The sequence below is a fragment of the Xiphophorus maculatus genome, chromosome 3, assembly GCF_002775205.1.
Source record: "Xiphophorus maculatus strain JP 163 A chromosome 3, X_maculatus-5.0-male, whole genome shotgun sequence".
In the NCBI taxonomy this organism is placed as follows: domain Eukaryota; kingdom Metazoa; phylum Chordata; class Actinopteri; order Cyprinodontiformes; family Poeciliidae; genus Xiphophorus; species Xiphophorus maculatus.
Genome location: NC_036445.1, coordinates 11,269,528 through 11,293,814, shown reverse-complemented (window position 1 = coordinate 11,293,814; position 24,287 = coordinate 11,269,528). Strand labels below are relative to the sequence as shown.

At 36.9% G+C, this 24,287-nt stretch overlaps 3 protein-coding genes across 3 annotated transcripts; all 3 read left to right on the top strand.

Moving 5' to 3' along the window:
- The first annotated feature begins 3,250 nt into the window (after positions 1-3,250).
- Positions 3,251-10,882, top strand: LOC102218446 (probable myosin light chain kinase DDB_G0282429). The gene is made up of 5 exons (XM_005801859.2): positions 3,251-3,337; positions 5,229-5,375; positions 6,745-6,883; positions 7,452-7,559; positions 8,973-10,882. The coding sequence occupies exons 2-5, from the start codon at positions 5,230-5,232 to the stop codon at positions 9,798-9,800; spliced, it is 1,221 nt and encodes a 406-aa protein (XP_005801916.1). The 5' UTR covers positions 3,251-3,337; position 5,229; the 3' UTR covers positions 9,801-10,882.
- Positions 10,883-18,988: 8,106 nt separating this feature from the next.
- On the top strand, positions 18,989-21,090 carry LOC102218696 (tripartite motif-containing protein 16-like). Its single transcript, XM_023330402.1, has one exon. It carries the CDS (start codon positions 18,995-18,997, stop codon positions 20,654-20,656), a length of 1,662 nt encoding a protein of 553 aa, XP_023186170.1. The 5' UTR covers positions 18,989-18,994; the 3' UTR covers positions 20,657-21,090.
- Positions 21,091-21,942: 852 nt separating this feature from the next.
- On the top strand, positions 21,943-24,040 carry LOC102229991 (E3 ubiquitin/ISG15 ligase TRIM25-like). Its single transcript, XM_005817482.2, has one exon. The coding sequence runs from the start codon at positions 21,949-21,951 to the stop codon at positions 23,614-23,616; it is 1,668 nt and encodes a 555-aa protein (XP_005817539.2). The 5' UTR covers positions 21,943-21,948; the 3' UTR covers positions 23,617-24,040.
- Positions 24,041-24,287: the final 247 nt, after the last annotated feature.

The following is a 24,287-nucleotide window of genomic DNA, read 5'->3' as shown; positions in this document are numbered from 1 at the left end:
TTTAATGTTTATTCTGATTCTCGGTTTTATATAGTTACATTTCTTGGAGATGTTCTTCAGTTCAGTCAGAACTGGGATCGTGTGAATAGAATCCTCCAGTTCCACATCTACCAGATTTCCCTAAAGATCTGAAGAGTCGTCTCCATTTATCTCGGAGCTCCCCACTGGGTTCACGGATGTTTGACATGCATGTAAATCAGTTCCGCACGAGCTTGTGACACCTTGGGGGCGCGTGCTGTTCACAGTTAGGGGTACCTGGACGCCATCAACTCAACAGCGGGGAGTGGGAGGGGGGATTTGATCGGGGTCCTCCGGACCGCCAGGTTGTCTGCATCCTTCCTCTGGATCTTCTCTCAGAATCAATTCTTTGTTTAATTTAGTTTTATTCTATGACAATGATTCATTATAAGCATTTACAAAGTCCACACCGAGCTGTTCAAGAGTTTAAAACAGTTCAAAAAGTTCTAAATACAGTTATCATCAGTAAAGATTTCCTTACGTCCTTCAACTATCTGCTCCTCTCCAGATGTGAGTTTGGACTGCATGAATTGAAAGCAAGAAGAAATAGTGTGAAAACAGTCAGTTTTATTGGTTTTAAATCTAAAAACTCAAAACTCAATGGTATGATTTTGTCAATCTCGATGCCTGGCTGTCTGCTGGCGCGAGTCGGAGCTGAGAGTGATTTGAAAATGACGTATTTCATACGCTGTAGCAAAACTGATAAATGCTGGACGATGTCCATCCAAAAATACTCATTTCCGGGAAATTCACTCTTCTATCTTAACTACATTTGATCAAGTGATAACAAACTAGATACAATGAGATCCATTTCATTTTGTGCGTAAAATATGCCATATCCGTGCGTAACGTTGGTTCTCCTCTTGGCTGGACATGAAATAAGAACAACTGGCATTAAATCAGCCCAAAAGGCATATGATTCTTGCTTTTGGATCCACCAAAGCATGATTTTATCCGCAGCTTTTTGCAGCAGCTCTATACATTTGCACGTCACCTGCCGGATAATGCGCGTCGGTCCGTGGGAAGCATTAGCACCTCTCTGTGCGCCAGCCTTTTGTCAACGACCTACCAGTTTCAGCAGCTAATAAAGCTGTAAACGAGACGCTGTTTTCTCAGTTCCCACGAGAAATTCGCGTTTTTTGAAGGAGACCGAAATGTTCAGGCATGAACTCAAAATCAAACAATATAGAGATGTTTGAAATCAAAACAGATTTTTATTGAATTTTTCAGATGTTTGCAATAGTGTTCGATATGCAAATGGTAAAGAAATGTAATCGCCTTTACTGGTTGCACTGAATCCTGGGATGGGTTGAGATAGCCACCAGAGTTCCAGCATCTCTGCAAGGAAAAGTTATATGGATAAATTAATTACATTAGTTATTAATCAATTATTGTAGAGAGTTGTTGGAAGCCACATTCAAGCAGCATCAGCCTCCCAAAAATATTAAGTAAGCACCTCTAATTACAAAAAAGCTGTTTAAAAAGAATGACAATTTCATTAATTAGTAGAAATACTATTTAAAAAATGCCAAACATACCAACATTTCTCCAAGAGTACATCAACAATTCATCCAAGACGTCAACAAGAGCCCAGATTACCATTCAAAACATTGCAGCTTGGCTTCCAAACCAGAAAATTCTCCAATCTGGCTGAATTTAACTAAAAAGCTGCAAAAGACAGTCGGCCACAACGTCTTCTCAATGATGGATTAATTTAGAAAGATAATAACAAAGTCGTTAATCGACTTTGTATTTATTTGTCTGCAAGAAGAACATATTAATTTCAGTAATTCAAATTTGATGTGACAATTGCTGTTGAAGTAATATAAAAACTCTAATAAAAATGGATTTTATTGAATGTTTTTCTGATGCTCGGTCGACCAACAGATGGCGCTGTTACACCGTTCATTTTTTGATGTGGCAGAATTTCTGAAACTTTCCAATTACTGCTGAATCAGAGCAATGCCATACAACATGGAGGGAACACGTCATTCACATTTCAGTTTGTGATTGAAAGCTACAGAGTGAAAGAAAAATTAAGTCTTGTGTATTTTGAGTTTTGTTTTCTGCAACAGAACAGCCTTACCAGTTTAAAAAGGAATGATTGTTTCCCCAGATTTATGTTTACATCCAGAAAAAAGATATTTGAAGAACTGTGGCTGGTGCTTCTGTTTTTACAGCCTATAAATATTCATACTTATCTAAATATTTATAAGCACTGTTGCCTTGTGTACACTATATTTCAATATTTATACCAACATACAATGTCTTGTTGTAATAACATGCATGATGAAATATTTAACAAAATATACCTGATCAAGTCTTTTTGTTTTTACATTTTAACAGACATATATAAATATAATCATATTTTCTGAACAGTGTAAATATTAATATTCTACTTAAAGTTTTTTTAAATAACCCTTTTTCACTCTCCATTTAGTTTGAACCCCTTTAAATTTGTCTAGATCCAAAAATGAAACAAGTTTAACTTTAATAATAAAAGATTTTGACCTTATAAACTATTATTCTTGCTCTTTTTTTATAAGGTAGCTTTGTTTCTGTCACACCAATTGTTTGCACAGTAATTCAAGGATGATTAAAACTGTGATATAATATAGAATATCCAATAATAATTGTCTATTTTCCCTCACAGTAATGCTCCGGTGGTATTTTTCTACCATATTTAGAAATGAAAGTGAAAGAAGAAAAGCTAATAGGAAGATCTGTGGAATATTTTTAGTCTTTGACCCAGAGAGTCTGGAAGTGGAGAGCAGAGTTTCGGTCTCAACGTGACTCAAACTCACTCAGTGAAACAAGTAGAAAACAACATGGAGGCCAAACACCAAAATAAGGAAACATCCAGACTGAAAATAAACTCTCCCAAAGGTAGAATCTGTTTGAAAACATGGGGGGAAAAGAGATGCATATTTTATATTTATATATATATACAAACTTTATCATCAACTTAATTTTATTTTCAAGCAAAATAATCTCACAAAAGGGGTGAAAAGGCAAAAATAAGACCTCCATTTATTGAGAACTGTACTTAATTATAAATACTGTTTTTCTCTAGGTGTATTTTCCATGAATCATCTCAGGGAAACTCACTCCTTTACTCACCTGACCGTGACGCACCTGCTTATCATTGGTTTAGCTTATTTACGGTCAGATCCTTTGAAAACCCGGTTACAGCGAGCAGGTATTTCTGTTTCAGGAAATGGGTCAAAAAAGAAGGTGTGGTTTGTCAGGGATAAAGAGAGACAGCTATGCAAAATCATGTTCAGACCTGACGGACCTTCTTCCCTTCAAGAGCAAAAAGGTAAGAGAAGATCAAGACCTGCATTTTTAGGACAAATGTTGAGAGAACAGTGGATTCAGTTTATTGTTCAGTACAAAATGTAGTTAAGTGTTTTAGATATTTCTGTTGTTGTAAAACTCCTCAATCTGGCCATTTTGTATAAATGAACTCTATTAGAAATTGTGTCTTTTCACTTTTATACCATGAAACACAGATCAGCACGTCAGCTTTTCCTGTATCGGCCTGTCCAGTGACAAACTTTTCATTTCTGGGTTTACCAGTTTGTCTGCTTTTTTTTTATGTTGATATGCACAACTGACTGTGTGAAATTTGCCACAGAAGACTGAAGATTTGTGTATTTTTAGATCACGGCTGATCTTATTTACACAACATTCAAAGATCTGGTTTCTGTTTCCCAGATGAAAAGCTTGACAACAATTTTATTTTTGAAATTTCTTTTGTTTACTTACTTTATGCTTGTGAACATTATTCTTAATGTTTTACATATTTATCCAGTTGTTTGGTTTCATATTCACCTAATTTTGAAATATTGTTTATTTAAACAAAAGTAGCTCAGGAAGATGTTTGATGTGTTGGACTTTACTTTCTTCTGTGCAGTTCCACAGAAACTCTGGACCCGTTTATCAGAAATGACACGCCCTTCTTTAAAAACTTGATCCAGTTCCTGGGAATAATCTGCTCTGTCAGCATATCTTACAGAATGTATATAATCAATTAATTATTAACAGTATTAATTAATCATTTATTAATTTTTATTTAGAAAATATTATTGTGATTGAAGGCTTGCATATATATATATATATATATATATATATATATATATATATATATATATATATATATATATATATATATATATATATATATATATATATATTTATCTTGGACAAAATTAATTAAGTCCGTCTGTATTTATTTTTTTAGTCATAGAACGTACAAAAAGAGAAAAATAAAGAACTAAAAAAATAAAAACGTGGAATACAAAAACGGATAGTCAAAATAACTAACAAAAAGAAATTAAGTTTTTAAATAATGTGTTATGCATTAAGAAGAAATTAAATATGCTGAAATGTGCAATGACACATAAGAGGTAGAGAGAAAAATTAGATAAACGTCAAGAATGTTTCTTTATAGATTCTAAAATCTATATAAAAAAAATTACTTAAAGTTTAAGTTGTAAACTTTAAGTTTACAACTTAAAGTTGTAAAATTAGAGTTAGAACTTAAACTTTAGATTAGAAAAAATGTGGAAATGAATTAAATAAATCTCTATCTCAAACAGCTGGCATTACAGTAAATACATCTAGACAATAAAGTTAAATAAATGGAATAATTTCAAATCAATAAAAGGCTACAGAAAAAGTTAACTGTAATGTAAATATTTATTTTACCTACGGTAACATTTGGTTAGGAATATCTAATAGTAAAAATTATAACTACTATGTGAAGCTGTTCCATGAGCATCTGATTGGCGTCTGTGATTAAATCAGATCTAATCAATATGTTGGATTAAGACCATTGATGCTATTAGATTAGAGTAACACAGACTCTGTTTCTGGTCTCCATCATCCTTCATGCAGCTGAATGTTGTGGCGTCTCCAGAGTCAAATGTCCGAATCAGAAATGTCCACTTCATTCTGTTTTTATAAAAATATCCTGAAAATTCCTGAAGGCATTGCCACCGCTACATGAACGCAGCTTTTCCACTTTCACAGCACGTGTTTCAATTTACACAGGAAATTACATCACAGTAGGACATACCATAGCATCAGAACATCGAATCAAATGAGACGGTGCAGCTTTCACCACATAGTAATTCTAGTTAGAGTATTTATTGAGGTTTTAATGGTGCTGCTCTGTTTTAACTCTCCCGTCTTGCCTGTTCCTCCAGCATGGCCTGGTCCACAGCAACGCTCGCTAAAGGCTGCTTTGGGAAAATCTACCGGCAAAAATACAATGATACCTGGGCTGCAGTGAAGAAAGTCCCTCAACATCTCATCGATCGGAAAGATCTGGAGAGAGAATGTGAAGTTTACAAGTAAGGACAAGATTCTGAGTTATAAAAACACATCCAGCCTCCTTTATTTCCTCAGGGGTCGATTCATGCATCACTTCCTATGATTAACTTCTTATCTTGATAAAAGTTTAGATTTATCATTGTCATAATAAAGTCCAGTTAATCATGCTTAAAAACTGTTAATTTGACTATTTTCTCCACTGTTTAATGAAAGCATTAAAAATACAAATATATTCAAAATATAGTTAAATACAGTTACTATGTGCAGTTCAATGTTACAAATCACACTTTTTAATGTGACTGGTGTCCTAAAGAAGCATATTAGGAAGGTTTTTCAAGAGAAATATTTGTGTTTGTGGGGCTATAACTGCAGTCAAAGTCATGCAGTTATAAAAAAAAGTAATGAACAATATTTATGGCGTTTTATTTAGCTGGACTGAGAGCAAAAATGGCTCCTTGTCTTGTCAAGGTTGCAGACTCCTGCCCCTTGCAAAACCAATCACCATTTTATGACATAATAACCATAAACGTCGACGTGTGTTCTTGAGATTTTATGTGGCTGACCATCACACAGTAGTGCATATTTGCACAATAGAAGGAAAATAAAACATGATTTCAAGTTTACAATATTCAATATTGGCTTTTTCTTTTGCTAAACATGGTGAGCTCAGGCAGAGTGGATGGAGATTGTTTCTGAACATCAGTCTTTAGGAATGCACCTTATATCTGTATCAACATTGTTATTGGCTGACATTAGTCATTATGTACCAACTCTGTTAAAGTCTGATAAGTAAACCTGGGTCCATCATTTGTGTCCATTATGTGTTTGTTTTTCAGGAGAGGCAGGGACCGGTTTGGAACTGTTTGTTCAGTCATGTGACAGAGATAGTGATGCAGCCTGGGAGTTTAGGGTGTTTAACTGAAGGAGAGAAGCAATGCTGGTGTTTCACAGTGTTGCAAGTGTGCAGAAATACACAGAGTTTATAAATAATATCAGCAAATACTGATTATCGGCAATAACAGTAGTATTTATATCGGAAAATGATATCGGCCCAAGTTTTCATATCGATGCATCCCTGATCAGTTTTTGAATCTCGCCTCAGAATCTAAACATGATTTAGATTTGAACAAAAGTGAACTCTGTTGATTAATGAACGTCTGCATTCAAATGGCTGTGCTGCATTTTAACTAAAGGGTTAAATAAATATGTAGGCCAAACATTTTAGCTTCAAACTGATAGAACAATTTGATAATTGTTTTTCCCTTCAGCTTCCCTACTGTGCAAAACTTTATAAACCAGATGATTTCCTGCCCTTTTGTCAGAGAATGTTTTGATTTTCTTTGATTTTCAATCTTCTGTTTCTTCTTCTCTTCTCCATTTGTTGTGCAGCAAAGCAGAACATCCCAACATAGTGAAGCTTCTGGGCAACATAACGCTCACTGATGGTAAATGGATTATTCCACTGGAGTTTATATTTGGAGAGGATTTGGAGACAACTATCTTCCAGGCAGCAAAATCCAAAATACAGGTAAAGATACTTTTAAAACCAAAACATACCTAAAGTTATTTTATGTCATTCAGTCACACACTGCTGCATCCTGGTTGCACAAAGAAGCAATGTCATAGATCCTTCCTCCCTCCTCAAAAAGTGTTTATAACCATGCTGACATTTGCAGAGTTGTTCTACTTTTATGTATATTTTGTGGAGTTATCTGTTATTTACATTTACATATCATTTTCTGGGTTTTTCTTTAGTCTCTCAGTGACCAACACCTTCAAATTGCTTTCTTCAATCCTAAATTTCTTTTAGCCTCGAGAGAAATACAAATGTGACACAAAATAAAAACATCCCACTGGAATTAGCTTCTGCCTTTATTATAAATTCCTGATCTAACAGTTTGTGTTCTTAAAACTGTGTTTATTTAATTGCTTCACTTGTGAAAGATGAAAGCTGTCTGGTTATTTTAGAGTTAATGTGTATTGCTTCACTACCAGTTTGCATGTCCTGGCAAATTCACATTACATTCTTCCAACATGCAGCTACATTTTGGCCTTAAGGTAATATTGGTTTGAACTTCATCTTCCTCCTTTTTTAGTTGACTCCATCAATTAGAGCCACCATCGTTAATGGTATGTGTGAAGGGTTGATGCACCTCCACATAAACGACATCGTCCATCAAGATCTCAAGCCTGAAAACATCATGGTGAGTCGACACTAAGATCAGCACCAAAAGTTAGCCCAACATGAGCACAGAGTTGTACAAAAGGAGGTGGAGTAAATACATTTTGTGGTTACTGTAAATGGTAAGAAAGATTTAAAAGCCACAATTACTGCTGTTGTTTTTTAACCTACTTCAAGTTTTGTTGAATACAATAACTACAATGTCGTTCTTAACCTCCTGAGACCCTGCATCCTCATATGAGGACATTACATTTTTGTAAACACAGATGTAAATAATAACATTGATTGAATGGTCTTATCGTCACACAGATAGACCCAATGTCCTCATCTGAGGACATTGGGTTTTGAGATAACCACTTATTGTAGAAAGCTAAAATTTAATTTTTAGGCTAATTGGGTCCTGACAAGGAGAAAATGTATATGCAAAAACAGACCCATTGTCCTCATATGAGGGCATTGGTTTTGACATAGTTCAAGAGCACATAGAAAGCTAAAATTTAATTTCAACTAAAGTTAGGTCATACTAATCCCAAATAGTAAGGAGACATAAAAAATGCACATCACACAAAAGCCCGGGTCTCAGGAGGTTAAAAAAATCCCCATTTTTAGCCTCGTTCAACAGGATGAAGTGATTTAATAGATGTGTAATAAATGTGCATTTTGAAAATTTGATATTGCATCAGATGACTCTCCTTAAGGTGAGTGAGATAAAAAGAGAGCAAAGGAGCCACTGGACTTTTATGCAAAGAGGATATGCAAAATTTAAAATAAACACAACTACCTTATTAGCCTGGCAGCAAAAACAATCTCCAGGCAGCAGAAAGTTGTAAAGCAAATATGATCTTTGGAGATGAACACAAAATACCATTGAAGTAATGAAAGAAGCAGCTAAGGAGACTTACAAAACCGGCACCCTCAAGAGAAATTTTAAAAGCTTTCTTTAATGCGTACAGGCCACCTAAAGAAAATCTGTAGCTAAATTTATTAAAATTCTGGCAGAATTCAGTTGTAGTTTCTGTAGCAGTTCTGACCAGCACTGTTACTCTGATACATGTTATATCAAATACTATCTTCTTTTACCGAAAAGAAAAAACCTCACCATACTTTATCCTACAAACACAGAAAACCATAAATAAAAATTCATATAACAAGGAATTTTTCACGATAAATGATAAACATTGTGATAAATGCCCCTCCTGTTTACAACTTATCCAAATGCACATTTAGAGCTTCAAAATAAACTTTAACACTATTTCAGGGAATTACTTAAATACTTTCAGGGTCGTTTATTTTCAAGATTAGGATATTTTTTTAATGCATATGTTGCTTTTTCACCAAAGTTTATTGCAAAGTTATAAACTGTATTTTTCATCTCATGAAGGCATTTTTAATTGAATTGATTTAATGTATGACTTCCTTAACTGTTTCCTGCCAGGTGGAACATAGCACAAACAGAGCAGTCATCATCGACCTGGGACTGGCAAAGTTTTTCAGACATGGCCTGAACTCGGCCATAGACATGGGGAACGAGGCGTACTCAGCTCCGGAGGTTCTCCGGGGGAGAAGCCAGCGAAGTCAGCGTTCAGATGTCTGGGCCATGGGGAAGATCATCGCTGAGCTCCACGGCCGGGTCCGGCTCCACACGCCCTCCGTCTGTCCTGCCAAAATCAAGGAGACCATGCAAGGTCAGCCCTACTGTGACATTGTGTGCAAGATGGTGGAGCCGGACCCCAGACAGAGGGCCACCATGGTTAGCATCATAGACGAAATTCGAGTAACTGGAAGAACATTAAGAGATAGCAGTACGCCGCCTAAACAAGACCTCCTGAAGCCACCATCACATGATCACGCCGCCAGACCCAGACCCAGATCTGCATCACCAATGAGAATGAGGGGAAATCAGTTACCAGGAAAACGAGATAATAAAGGCACAGATTTATTGAAATGGGAGCGGACACCCAGACCAGAAATCAAACCTCCTCGTGCCCAAATTGGACTACCCAAGTCTCCCGTCACAAAGCTGGCAGAGAACAGAAACAGACAAGCGGCTGCAGGCGGGGCGGACATCACGGCCGGCCTCACGAAGCTGAAGTTAAACCACGAACCCGCGAGGGATCTTCCCAACAAGTTACCGCAAACAGGGAAGGTGAAGGTCCAGCGCGTAGAAAGGAAAAACGGGAAAATTGAAACGTGGGAGCAGACTGTGGTGACTCAGGATGGAAAGATTATCAAATATGATGATATTAAGATTAGCAGCACATAAGATATTTAGGGTTGAAACTGTTATGAATCGATTATTGAGATAATCATTACAGTAGATTCAAAGATCAGCCCTTCCAATTATTTGGAACAGTTATTAATCCAAAACTGTACAAAATGTACACATTTATACTTAAAATAAAAAAAACAACAACAACATTATTTGTCTGTAAATATGCTCAACCCAGAACTTTATAAAAGGCCATTTTAGCTTCACTTGGTTAAAATGTAGTAAAAACAAAGAATAAAAACATAAAAAATCTTCCATATCCAACTTGAATATTCACTATAGATGCTATGTTTATAGTTTTAGGCAATAAATTATGTTCTTACTTAAAAAGAAATTTGTATTTTATAATACACTTCCAATATTATTTAAAACAAACTTAAGCAGTTAAATGGAAAATGTGCAGAATGTGTAATTTCTTTAGCAGACTAATCATCAAAATTATCAATAGAAAAATTGATTACTAAAATAATCATTAGTTACAGACCTAAATATCTTTAGGACAATCTGTATCTTTAAGGACAATTGACTTAAAAAAAAAACAAAAGAACTTTTAAGAAAACATGCAAGTGAAGCTTTCCCGTTAAATGTTTCTCAGAAACACGAATGTAACATGTGAGGGATAAATGTTTACAATATCTGCAGCCTTTTTATGACACAACGATGGTTTATAGAAACATAACCAGTAAAAGATCTGGACATAAAAAGAGTGAATTGTTGAAGAGGAGGAAACTCATCTGCATAGTTCTGCCCTTCAGTTTGTTCAAGCCTCCACAGTGAGCCTAATGTTTGTGAAAAGAAAAAAAAAAACTAAAATATGTCTTGTGATCTTTTTTTCCTCAGTGTGTCAACAAGAAGCTGTAATTTTTTATTTTTTATTTTCTACGGTTGTGTTTTTTTCATTTTACCTGTAGTACATCTACATGTGTCACCTTTGTCTCTTTTGTGTTTTATTTATTGTCTCTCATCTAAAACTTGTTCTACATGCTAGTTTTTTCCATTTATCTTACCTGGCATTTTTTTATTCAGTTCATTTGTAGTTGACTCACCTTTTCTGAATAAATGCAGTTTCGCTTTGACTAACACTTAACTTGTGAATGCTGTTAGACCTGTCAAACCTGACGTGTGTGTGTGGTCAGAGATCCTGCTACTGGTTTTGGAATAAAGTTAAATCTTTCTTAGCATATAGAGATTCACTAACCAAAAATAAGTTTATGTCTTGATAATAACTGTCATGGGGAATTGCTTTTAAAATAGGCAACATTTTTCAGCAGATAATCTTTGTGATGTTTTTTTAAATTTGGTCATAGTGTGCCCTCTACTGGATCATATGGTAAACTGCAGTTTCTCCTAGTCAAAAAAAAAAACCAAACAAATTTCAATGCCTTGCAAAATTATTCACACCTTTTCCCCATTTTGTCTCCTTATAAACACAAACTTTAGGGTTAGGCTATCACATGGAAATCACATGGTTTGACTTTTCCACAAGCCATGCATTTCAAACACATTTAAGAAGCCTTATTATGGCAAAATATAACAAATTAATCCTCACAGATTTTTAAAGATGCTCTCAGTCCAGTTTGACTGAGACTGAGATATTTTGCCTAAAAAACAATGGACAGAAGTTTCAGTCTTTAGAGGTATGCCTCTGCAGTCACACCTCTAAAGACTTTCACTGCAGCTGTAACTGCAGTGAAAGGCGGTTTGACAAGGTGTTGACTCAGAGGATTAAATATAAATAGATGCCACACCTTAAGAATTGTTCTTTGCAAAAAAAGAAAAAGAAATCAGGTTTCTTTTCCTTTAATTTCACAATTTAGCCCTGCTTAGTCACATGGAATCTAAATGAAATGCATTAAAGTTTTAGACAGTAATGACACAAATGTGGCATTTGTAATGGCACACAAATGCCACGGTAATGACTTTTACTAAATACTTATTTTTAGACTTCCATTTTTTCTTTTTTATTAATCGTTATAGCTGGCAGAATATCCTTATCATCTCTAATTTTTGTCCTAGTCAGGGTAGGCAGGGTAAACCCTGGATGCCACTGCCTTGCTCCTCATTTCTTTCTTTATTTTTACTTTTTCTGCTGCATGTTCAGTTGTGGACTAAGAGAAGCAATGGATTTCCTTCTTTTAAAGCAAAAGCGCGACCGGCCATCATGTTGCATCATCTTCAAACGCTGCGTTCAATAAGGTCGCGCCGGTCGTTCACTCAGCTGTGTAACCAGGGCCTGATCGGCTGCACGATAGGCCTGATGGGTAACAAGGGAGTGAATCATAGAGCTTCCTGGGACAGAAAGGCTACACAAACACACATCTTTATGCTCTGACTCACACACGTTCTTTTTTCTCCCAGCACACACACAAACTTTTCACATATTCCCTTTATTACTTATACATTCATGCAATTAGTGGAGACCTACATTGCTAAATATATGTATGTGCGCACAAATACATATAAACAGAATGATATATGACACAAGGTTTATGTTTTCAGGGTTTGATAGCTCTCTCTGGAAAAAATCTAGCATAAAAATTTTAAATGTTTTTCCTTTGGAGTTGCGTTCATAATCGTTTAAAAGCCGAAGCTCTTCTGACATACACCACAGTTTAAAGCAAACACACTCCTCTGCTGGTTGGGGCCACTAAGGTTTCTTAATGTCTTAATGCATGAAAGACATTGAGAAACAACATTGAGATTTATGCAGGAATTTGTAATGATTGAACTGAGAATGATTTAAACTGATAAACAACTTGCACATCTAATTGATTGTAAGTTTCTGAGTATTAAAAACACACAAAAAAGTACTTTATTAGTTGGTAATCCAAGAAATTTCATGGTCATCAAGGTTCATTATAATGGGATTTTCAGTAAGTCAAGTAAAATTCAGAAAAAGTACAGCTTCAAAATTTGGCCCAAATAAGATTCCATATAAATAGTTTTAAATTAAAGCTGTTAGATCTTAAAGAGACTTAAATTTAATGAATTTATAATAATATTACAATAATAGTCTGGAAAATAGCATGCACTGACACTGAAAATGACTGCAGACTGGGAAAAAAAATATTGCCAGCAGTAAGTCACACATGCACACCCACACCCAGTGTGGACCAAGTTCACAGCTGATTGGACACGTCTCCCTCTGGAACGGGAGTCTGCTAGAAAGTGTCAAATCGAAGTTCATCCTCCACGCGTTCACATCCACTCACACTCAGTCGATCAGGCGTCTACTTCAGATGCCTGATGTGACAAATGTGGGCAAGTGAGGAATGCGAGCTGCGTTCACCGTCTTTGTCACATCGCTGTGTGTCTGTTCAAACTGCGCGCCAGACGTCTGTCTTCTCTTATCGTGCAGATTTGACGTTTCTGCACTCAGATCCTTCTCAGTCTGCTCCTAAACATCTAGCTTTAGGTGAAGCTTTTGTAGATAAGCTGTTTGATTGTTTGGATGAGCAGAGTGTTCATATTTAGCTGCTTTGCTGAAATGATTAATCGTGATTAGTTGATTATTGAAATCATCGTTAACTATTTAGTAAATGATTAATCATTAACTGGAATATACAGACTCTAAAAATTGCCATTTGCTGAAAGAACAAAACACTCAGAGCAGTAATTAAAACAAAAATGTACAATATATATATATACATGTATATATACTGTATATACATTTTGCATTTCAGATGAAAATCTTCTTTGTTTGTAAATATGTTATACACAAAACTCCTCAAATGGTGGTTCAACTTCAGCAAACAAACAAACAAACAAACAAACAAACAAACAAACAAACAAACAAACAAACAAACAAACAAACAAACAAACAAACAAACAAACAAACAAACATTTCTATTAAGTACCTTTTGCTATCATAAAAGCATCAAACTATTGTTTTTGGCTGCAGATGCATTCTTCTCTACAAATTATCAAGCATACACTAAAAGAACTTTGTGTTATTGAAAATTAGGCTATCCAATTTCTTTGTTTTGTTATTTAAAAAAAGAAAGTAAATTATTTGCTTATCTGTATCTTTAATTTATTTCTAATATTGTGAAAAAAAGCCTTTAGTGGTTAAGTGAAAAATCAGCAGAAAGTGCCAAATCTTTCATACGATTAATCGATTAATCGTCAAACTAATTGATAGAATAATCATTCATTTCAGCTCTAATGGACAGATGGTAACATAGAAAACATGAGAACTTCAGTTTTTATATGTCTATCCTGAGTAAAAATTGTCCTAGTTTACAAAAGAAGTTCTAAATATCCTCTTATGACGTTTCCAGTGACCCAGAGAGCGATCAAAGTGTTTGGTTTATATCGACTCCTGCGGTTTCTTCTGCCAGCTCTGATTTAATCTGGTGTGTTATTAGATGTTTAAGGCAGAAATAAATTAGAAAAGAAATGTATTAACAGCAAAGAATTAAAGCTGTCAGAAGCAGTTTCATAAAGTCAGTCAGAAGTCTTGATCAAATCTTTGTGATTGTGGATTCAAAATGGCCTCAAGGCATGATGCCGCCGCCGTAATCTTCCTTACTGAGGATGCTGTTCTCTCACAGTACCTTACAATTCTTCTCTGCATTTAACTGTTATGGCTTTTGGTCATATTATTCAATTCAAGAACACAAATTTGACTTTTTATTTTCATTTAGGGCAAAATTACAATGAATTAAAAATATTTGTACAGTAGCATTAATTGGCTAGAACAAAAGGTACTTCATGTTTATAAATTAGGCTCAATCTGTAGGGTTTTTGTGCTCATTTGGTTGAGATTTTTATATTTATTCTGTAAGTTTAACACTTGAGGACTACATAATTCAATTTCACTTGTGTAAAACTATCGCTAAATTAAACAAAACATACATTTATTCTATGTCCACTATAACTGAATGTCTGAATAACAAAAAGAAAAAGTATTTTTCTATGAAGAACCAGAATATTTTGCTTTCTCCTGCAAATTTCGCATATATGTAACTTTTACTCAAAAGCAAACTTTGTTTTTATTTGCTGGGTGTATTTAGCCACTTTAAAAAATGGCAGAAAAGAAAGCGTTTTAAAGAAAGGGTGACCTAAATGCTTTTTTATATATTTTTTCTTCAATCAATACATAAAACATCTGAAAACTGGACACTTTTCTTTTAATGACGTAAACCTGACAAATCTTTTTAAGTTTTGGATTTACAATAACTTACATACATTCCAACCATAAAAATTAGACTAATTTATTTGCTTAATTAAAGTACTGCAGCTTAGTTTGTTGTTGAAAAGAAAGAAAGACACTTTTGTTTAGGCCCATTATTTTGATCCATGTGGTAAAAAGTTTGGACACTTCTGCCTTCCAAGGCCTCCCTTCCACCAGCATGATATTTTCTTTGTTGAATAAGCTTTGTGTGTGTGTGTGTGTGTGCGTGGGCGTGTGTGTATGTGTTTCATAGCAGGCTGCTTAGGATGAGGAAGAAGATGCAGTAAATCCTCATTCGCAACCGCTGCCTAACCGTCTCTGCCTCTTTTTCTTGAGATTAGACTACGTTAGGAAAGCATGTGCATGCGGCGTGTGTGTGTGTGTGTGTGTGTGTGTAGTTAACCCTTCTCATGTGTCAGTTTGTGTTTGTGTGTGCCACATGTGTGCTCAAGTGTGTGAGAAAAAAAACACTTTTAAGCTTTCTGCATGTGTGTATGTGATAATATTAATCCCCTTTTGTGTGTTTGTGATAACTGTGTGTGCTTGTTTGCAGTATCTGTGTATTTTTAAACGTATGCATATGAGTGTGAGTATTTGTAAGAAAGCTGCACCCATCTCAATGACAAAATTTGAGGAGAGAAATCCCTGGTATCATATTTACCCTGAGTGTGTGTCAATGTGTGCGGTCTTAACACAGTGTGCGATAAGACGCTTCATCGTATGCATGTGTGTTTGGGTAAGCACGCATGTTTGCATTTGATAAACACTCTCACTGACTCTCCAACTCAGTGGGAGTCTGAGTTGGAAAATCCTTGTGCTCCAACACTGAAATCCAGGTTTATTATTATGAGAATGCGAAAGAAACATAACAATGGACTAATCAGATGAGGTAGAGGAGGAGGAAGAGGTGCAGGGAACAACCAACACCTGGTGGATCAGAGAGTTTCTTGTCACTCAGCCATGTGTAATATATGGATATTTAGATTTTACACTAAAACACAACCACTTTCAATCACAAAGGAAACTTAAACGTACTTCATATCATCCATGTTTTTTGAAAGAGTTGCTGTAGATGTTGAAGCAGCAGTCTGTGTTACAGTGTAACTGAAGATGTCTCTGACTGAGGCGTAGCGCACGCAGCCTATAATATTTTATAGTGTCATATTTACATTCTGGGTTATTTGTAGCTCTACAGATTAGCAGGTTCATCTCTAAATTCTCAGCCTCTCCTACTGGCCAGACATTCATGTTGGCACAAGTAGTTTTATGCACCAATTTCAGAATGAAAATGACAGATTTATTGAGGTGCAACATGCTTTCATTCATAAATTCATTCATATTAGAAGGAGAATCAACTTTATCCTCCACGTTTCTGTACACAAACAACGAATTTGACTTTGGTTCTGCTTTGCTCTCAATATAGATATTTAAAATATATAAGTACAAAAATCAAAATAGAGTTTTTCTATTGTGGAATATGTACAGATGCAGAGCTTTTAAAGGAGGAAAACACAGTTGAATTTGTGCAACTATGCAAGGTATCAATCTGGGTATTAATATGCTTTTTATTTCATTTATAGAGACAATTTTAAATGTGTGACTCAGTCACTCTCACAGGATTACACATCTGGGTCAAAAGTTCAGAGAGTTTTGCTACTATGAAAAAATGGACATGTGGGCTAAAAATAAATGTTTTAAAAATTCCAAATCAGCAAATGTTTGGTGTATAAGCACCTGGAAACATGAATTTGGTAAATAATACAGGGAAAAATAAAATGGTAAAATGGTAATGAGGAATTTTTTTTTAACATTTTTTCATTGCCTCTAAATTTCCAGTTAAACCATATCAAAATATCATATCAAATATCCTAAAACCTTTGTTTTTGTTGCATCACCTCATGATTATTATTAACCTCATGATGACCCTTCCATCCCCTCAATTCACTAGTTTAATAAAGCTTATCATCCTTTCATTGTGTTGTGATCCATCTGTGTTTTGTGAAAAACAGAGAAAAACTGGTTGGTTATACTGGTTGTAAAAATCATCTGATTCTGTAAACAAAATAGCAGAATTCTCTACTTATTTAACCAAAAAATTAAATACCTTTGAAAATGATCCTGTTCATCACTCAAACACATTTCTTCTCTCTCTCTCTCTGTTTTGAGGCCCATTTGGAGGATGAGGTTGAGGTTTGACAAACTCCTGCGGGGAGCAGCCGGGTGGAGGGTGTGTGACGGGAGAGGCAGAGCTTGTAGAATAAAGAGCATGGTGACAGTTTCTGACAGAGATCTGACAGCTGCTGCAGGTTCACATCAGCCATCTGCAGCAAAGCAGTTCTGCCGAGTCTGCACACCTCGCGTCGCATCAAGTCAGCTTTTTACCCACAGATCCCAAAAGTTCAGGACGGGTCTCTCTGTATGTGTGTGTACCTGCATTTATGCATGTGTGTGTCTGTGTGTAGGAGTGAGGGAAGCAGAGGGAGCTTCTATATGCACATTTGCAAAGTGATAGTACAAGAGCTGCAGAGTGTGTGTGTACACCAGAGAATTAGAGATGGAGAGGTTGTGTCTGTCTGTTTGAGATGCTACTTTATACACTCTGGGGTGTGCGTGTGTGTGTGTGTGTCTGCAAGAGATACAGAAAGGAATCAACTCGTTGTGTGTCAGTGAGGCATTACTTTTCTTTTGTGCATGCATGCATAGGGGTGTGTGTGTGTGTGTGTGTGTGTGTGTGTGTGTGCGTGTGTGTGTGTGTGTTAGCTGTCGACCAGGATTTACCCTCACTGAGACGTAATCTGAGTGTCGGCAGGATTCTCTAAAGGTTAGACAGAAACAGAGGAGTGTGTAGTAAACGTTGGTACTGACCTCATTTCCAAACCTCAGCCCTTCCTCAGGTCTGTAATATTGAATTTTTATGGAGTGTTTGTGTCTCAGGGAAATAGGAAGAAAAAAATCAAAAGAAAATACTTTCTTCTTTGTTCTAGTGAAGTTGATAAAATGTTGTTTTGTTCTCATTTTATAGAAAAGAAAGAGGTTAAATACTTTATTACAAAAAGATTGGACAGTCATTTAACTCTTTGGAAACTAGAATCAGATGTTAATATTTTAAGAGAAATAACGGAATTGTTTATTAATTGTAATATTTTAAATTTAAGCTTTTCAAGTAATTCTAAAATTTTCCACATATATATAATTTGAGTGGGACATTAAAATTCACTTATCAGAGCTAGAAATGTCAAATATTTGGCTCTTAATGTTGCATCCAACATTTTTTTTCGGGGAAAACAATGCAGACAAAAAAAAAAAACTGAATGCACAGACATAAATTTATTATAGATTTTCTCTAATCTCATAGTGATTAAAATTATACAGACAGACTAAAATCTACATAGCCATAACACCTTGACTGTCCATATTTTAAACAAACTTCTGGTTCATTCTGACTTTGGCATCTGAACACACATCTTGGAGCAGCATCAGATTTAACTTAGAGTGGAAATGAAATATCTGCAGCAAAAGCAATCCTTAAGGATGGCTGAGATTTGGGATGTTGAAATGAAAATTTCTTAAAAGTGTTTTCCAAGTGAATTTTCAAAACATGAATCACAATATTTATTGTTTTCAACATTTTTGGGAAATTTTGACCAATTCTTGTCCAAACCCCATTTTTACTGTATCATTCCTACCATTTATGCTGCAAGATGACAAAATCTAGTTTCTTCAGGAGCAATGATTCTTCCATATTATTCTCTGAAGCTGCCTGACTCAGTCAGTTGTTCTTAAGAAAAAACTGTTATGAAGACAGTTAAACTTGACATTTTATTACTTTCAGAGCCCTCCTCTTCCTGGTCTCAAACAAACACTGAATCTGGGTGGAACCAGCAGCTGCTGAAGGACGAAGCTCATTGGCTGTAGCCTCTCTGCCCTGACATGTGATTGGTGGATCAGAGCTCAAGCTTGTTTCTCTTCTCAGGAAATGAAACTAACACAGTCAGTGTGACTGAGAGGAGAAATGGAGCAGCTGGACCCAGAAACCTTCTCCTGTTCCATCTGTCTGGATCTACTGAAGGATCCAGTGACTACTACCTGTGGACACAGCTACTGTATGAACTGTATTACTAACTTCTGGGATGAAGGTGAGAAAAAGAAAAACTACCACTGTCCTCAGTGCAGGAAAACCTTCACACAGAGGCCTGACCTGCAGAAAAACACCATGTTAGCAGCTTTAATGGAGCAGCTGAAGAAGACTGGACTCCAAGCTGCTCCTGCTGATCTCCACTATGCTGGACCTGAAGATGTGGCCTGTGATTCCTGCACTGGAAGAAAACTGAAAGCCATCAAGTCCTGTTTATTCTGTCTGGCCTCCTTCTGTGAGAAACACCTTCAGCCTCATCATGATTCAGCTACATACAAGAAACACAAGCTGGTGGAGCCCTCCAAGAACCTCCAGAAGAACATCTGCTCTCGTCATGATGAGGTGATGAAGATGTTCTGCCGCACTGATCAGAAGTGTATCTGTTATCTCTGCTCTGTGGATGAACATAAAGGCCATGACACAGTTTCAGCTGCAGCAGAAAGGACTGAGAGGCAGAGAGAGCTGGAGGAGAGACGAGGAAAAATCCAGCAGATGATCCAGGACCAGGAGAAAAATGTGAAGCTGCTTCAACAGGAGGTGGAGGCCATCAATCACTCTGCTGATCAAACAGTGGAGGACAGTGAGAAGATCTTCACTGAGCTGATCCGTCTCCTCCAGAAAAGAAGCTCTGAGGTGAAGCAGCAGATCAGATCCCAGCATGAAACTGAAGTGAGTCGAGTCAAAGATGTTCAGGAGAAGCTGGAGCAGGAGATCACTGAGCTGAAGAGGAAAGACGCTGAGCTGGAGCAGCTCTCACACACAGAGGATCACAACCAGTTTCTCCTCAACTACCCCTCACTGCCAGCACTCAGTGAGTCTACACACTCATCCAGCATCAACATCCGTCCTCTGAGACACTTTGAGGACGTGGCAGCAGCTGTTTCAGAGCTCAGAGAGAAACTACAGGACGTCCTGAGAGACTCATGGACAAACATCTCAGTGATGGTCACTGATGTGGATGTTCTACTGTCAGAACCAGAACCAAAGAGCAGAGCTGGATTCTTAAGATATTCATGTGAAATTACACTGGACTCAAATACAGCACGCAAACAACTGTTACTATCAGAGGGAAATAAGAAGGTAACAAGGATGAATCAGGATCAATCTTATTCTAGTCACCCAGACAGATTTACTTATTACTGTCAGGTTCTGAGTAGAGAGAGTCTGACTGGACGTTGTTACTGGGAGGTGGAGTGGATCGGAGAACATGTTTATGTAGCAGTGGCATACAAGAACATCAGCAGAGTAGGAAGAAGGAATGAATGTGTATTTGGATATAATGACAAATCTTGGGCATTAGATAGTTCCCAAAACTGTTTTAGATTTGGTCACAATAACATCTGGACCTCCATTTCAAGTCCTGGTTCCTCCAGAATAGGAGTGTACCTGGATCACAGAGCAGGTATTCTGTCCTTCTACAGCATCTCTGAAACCATGACTCTCCTCCACAGAGTCCAGACCAGATTCACTCAGCCGCTACTGGCTGGAGTTTGGGTTTGTAACACTGGAGACTCTGCAGAGATCTGTGAACCCAAATAGTTTTTATCTCTGATTTCTGATCAGGGTTCATTGTTCTGATGTCTCTGCTCTACTGTTCTGTTCTTTATGTTTCTGGTTTAAATGTCGTTCTCTTTGTTGTAAGAAAAATAAAGGAAATCACTGCTGTTTTCTTTCATTCTTATGGCACAAAAATATTTCTCCACATGAAAATTTAAACTTTTCTGTGCTCTAATATTTTTTTTGTATTAATATGGTTGTTGTTTTTCTTGTTAAATCAGTTTAGATTGAGGTGATCTGAACCTCAATCTCATCTGCTTGGGGTTACAATATTTTCTTTATTGTAATCCAAAGAATAAAAATTAAACTATCGTCGACATAGAACTAATGCTTTATTCTTCTAAATTTTTAGATTTAGATCATAAAATAAAGTGTCTTGTTCTGTCTCTTTGGTTTTGTTCAATAAAACAACTTGATTACAGAGAAATTTGTGGAGTTTTCTCTTCATTATTACAACTAATTGTGAGTATTGCTGTCTTAAGTACAGAAACATTTCCTTCAAAGCGTCTTGTGATGCTGGAGAAGATCAGATGTTTGGTGTCACCATCATTCATCAACAGCAATCTGCATCCACCACTGCAGAGAGATTACAGAAAGAAAACTGAGCTCGACATCCTGATAGCAGAAATAAAAAGGAGGTTAAAAATCCTCCATGTCAGCCTGTTGAAGATTTAGCGTTAAACATGTGAGCGAGATTGGAGACATGTCATAAAACACAGAATAGATGGTCAGATGTTGAACCTTGAATTAAATACTTTTTTGAAAATGAAAGGCAGAAATAGACTTGTGTCACGTTTGGCTGCAGAACCTCTGCATGCTGTGTTTTGTTAAAGTTTTACAGCTTTATACAACGATGCTTTATCAGCAACACCAAACAAACTGGTATGAATATGATGCAAACTTTCTGTGCCGTGTTGCCATTAAACAGCAGTGAGGAAACAGGCAAAAGACTTCAATGAGCAACTTAACACATCTAGTTTCTTCAGGAGCAATGATTCTTCCATATTATTCTCTGAAGCTGCCTGACTCAGTCAGTTGTTCTTAAGAGAAAACTGTTATGAAGACAGTTAAACTTGACATTTTATTACTTTCAGAGCCCTCCTCTTCCAGGTCTCAAACGAATACTGAATCTGGGTGGAACCAGCAGCTGCTGAAGGACGAAGCTCATTGGCTGTAGCCTCTCTGCCCTGACATGTGATTGGTGGATCAGAGCTCAAGCTTGTTTCTCTTCTCAGGAAATGAAACTAACACAGTCAGTGTGACTGAGAGGAGAAATGGAGCAGCTGGACCGAGAAACCTTCTCCTGTTCCATCTGTCTGGATCTACTGAAGGATCCAGTAACTATTCCCTGTGGACACAGCTACTGTATGAACTGTATTACTAACTTCTGGGATGAAGGTGAGAAAAAGAAAAACTACCACTGTCCTCAGTGCAGGAAAACCTTCACACAGAGGCCTGACCTGCAGAAAAACACCATGCTAGCAGCTTTAGTGGAGCAGCTGAAGAAGACTGAACTCCAAGCTGCTCCTGCTGATCTCCACTATGCTGGACCTGAAGATGTGGCCTGTGATTCCTGCACTGGAAGAAAACTGAAAGCCATCAAGTCCTGTTTATTCTGTCTGGCCTCTTTCTGTGAGAAACACCTTCAGCCTCATTATGATTCAGCTACATACAAGAAACACAAGCTGGTGGAGCCCTCCAAGAACCTCCAGAAGAACATCTGCTCTCGTCATGATGAGGTGATGAAGATGTTCTGCCGCACTGATCAGAAGTGTGTCTGTTATCTCTGCTCTGTGGATGAACATAAAGGCCATGACACAGTCTCAGCTGCAGCAGAAAGGACTGAGAGGCAGAGAAAGCTGGAGGAGAGACGAGGAAAAATCCATCAGATGATCCAGGACCAGGAGAAAAATGTGAAGCTGCTTCAACAGGAAGTGGAGGCCATCAATCACTCTGCTGAGAAAGCAGTGGAGGACAGTGAGAAGATCTTCACTGAGCTGATCCGTCTCTTCCAGAAAAGAAGCTCTGAGGTGAAGCAGCAGATCAGATCCCAGCAGGAAACTGAAGTGAGTCGAGTCAAAGATCTTCAGGAGAAGCTGGAGCAGGAGATCACTGAGCTGAAGAGGAAAGACGCTGAGCTGGAGCAGCTCTCACACACAGAGGATCACAACCAGTTTCTCCTCAACTACCCCTCACTGCCAGCACTCAGTGAGTCTACACACTCATCCAGCATCAACATCCGTCCTCTGAGACACTTTGAGGACGTGACAGCAGCTGTGTCAGAGCTCAGAGAGAAACTACAGGACGTCCTGAGATACTCATGGACAAACATCTCAGTGACAATCACTGATGTGGATGTTCTACTGTCAGAACCAAAAGCACAGCCAAAGAGCAGAGCTGGATTCTTAAGATATTCATGTGAAATCACACTGGACTCAAATACAGCACGCAAACAACTGTTACTATCAGAGGGGGACAGGAAAGTGACCAGGATGAATCAGGATCAGTCTTATTCTAGTCACCCAGACAGATTTACTTATTACTGTCAGGTTCTGAGTAGAGAGAGTCTGACTGGATGTTGTTACTGGGAGGTGGAGTGGAGCGGGACACAAGTTTATGTAGCAGTGGCATACAAGAACATCAGCAGAGTAGGAAGAGGCTATGAATGTAAATTTGGAAATAATAACAAATCTTGGGCATTAGAGTGTTACCAAAACAGTTTTAGATTTGGTCATAATAACATCTGGACCTCCATCTCAGGTCCTGGTTCCTCCAGAATAGGAGTGTATCTGGATCACAGAGCAGGTATTCTGTCCTTCTACAGCATCTCTGAAACCATGACTCTCCTCCACAGAGTCCAGACCAGATTCACTCAGCCGCTACTGGCTGGAGTTTGGGTTTGTAACACTGGAGACTCTGCAGAGTTCTGTAAGCCCAAATAGTTTTTATCTCTGATTGTTGATCAGAGATGTTGTTGATGTCTCTGCTCTGCTTTTCTGATCTGTATATTTCTGGTTTAAATGTAATTTTTTGTGTTCCAAGATCTATTAAGGAAATCACTACTGATGATTTTGTTTAAACTCATGACAGAAATATTTCTTCTCATGGAAATCTAATTTTCTCTGGGCTTTAATAGTTTTACTCTTATATTTGTGTTGCTTGTTTTTGGATGTTTTTGTTTTTTAAATCAGTTGAGTTTGAAGTGAACTGAACTTGATTCTGTTTTCCTTATTTTGATCCAAAGAAGAAAATTGATACTAACATTAACTCAAAACTGATGCTGTTTTTTAAAATGTTCATATTCAGATAAAAAAAATTATTTTGTTCTGTGTATTTTACCTTCTTCAATAAAACAACTTGATTACAGAGAAATATGGAAGGTCTTCTCTTCATTATTACAATTTGTCATCTAAAATTTAAAAATATTTCCTTCAGAGTCTCATGTGATGCTGGAGAAGATCAGATATTTGGTTTCACCTTCATTCATTAACAACACTTTGCTTCCACTGCTGCAGAGAGATGACATGAATATAGATTTTATTACAGGAACTGGTGAGTTAACCTGTCAATATAAACAAATATTTAATTAAAGATTTATAGTCTTGGTTGCCAT

What these genes read in the sequence shown, in the direction of transcription:
- LOC102218446 (XM_005801859.2), top strand. Translation starts at nt 5,230, where the DNA reads ATGGCCTGGTCCACAGCAACGCTCGCTAAAGGCTGCTTTGGGAAAATC. An exon ending in CAGCAAAATCCAAAATACAG is followed by an intron (nt 6,884 to 7,451) that starts GTAAAGATACTT and finishes CTCCTTTTTTAG; the next exon opens with TTGACTCCATCAATTAGAGC. An exon ending in TCAAGCCTGAAAACATCATG is followed by an intron (nt 7,560 to 8,972) that starts GTGAGTCGACAC and finishes GTTTCCTGCCAG; the next exon opens with GTGGAACATAGCACAAACAG.
- LOC102218696 (XM_023330402.1), top strand. Translation starts at nt 18,995, where the DNA reads ATGGAGCAGCTGGACCCAGAAACCTTCTCCTGTTCCATCTGTCTGGAT.
- LOC102229991 (XM_005817482.2), top strand. Translation starts at nt 21,949, where the DNA reads ATGGAGCAGCTGGACCGAGAAACCTTCTCCTGTTCCATCTGTCTGGAT.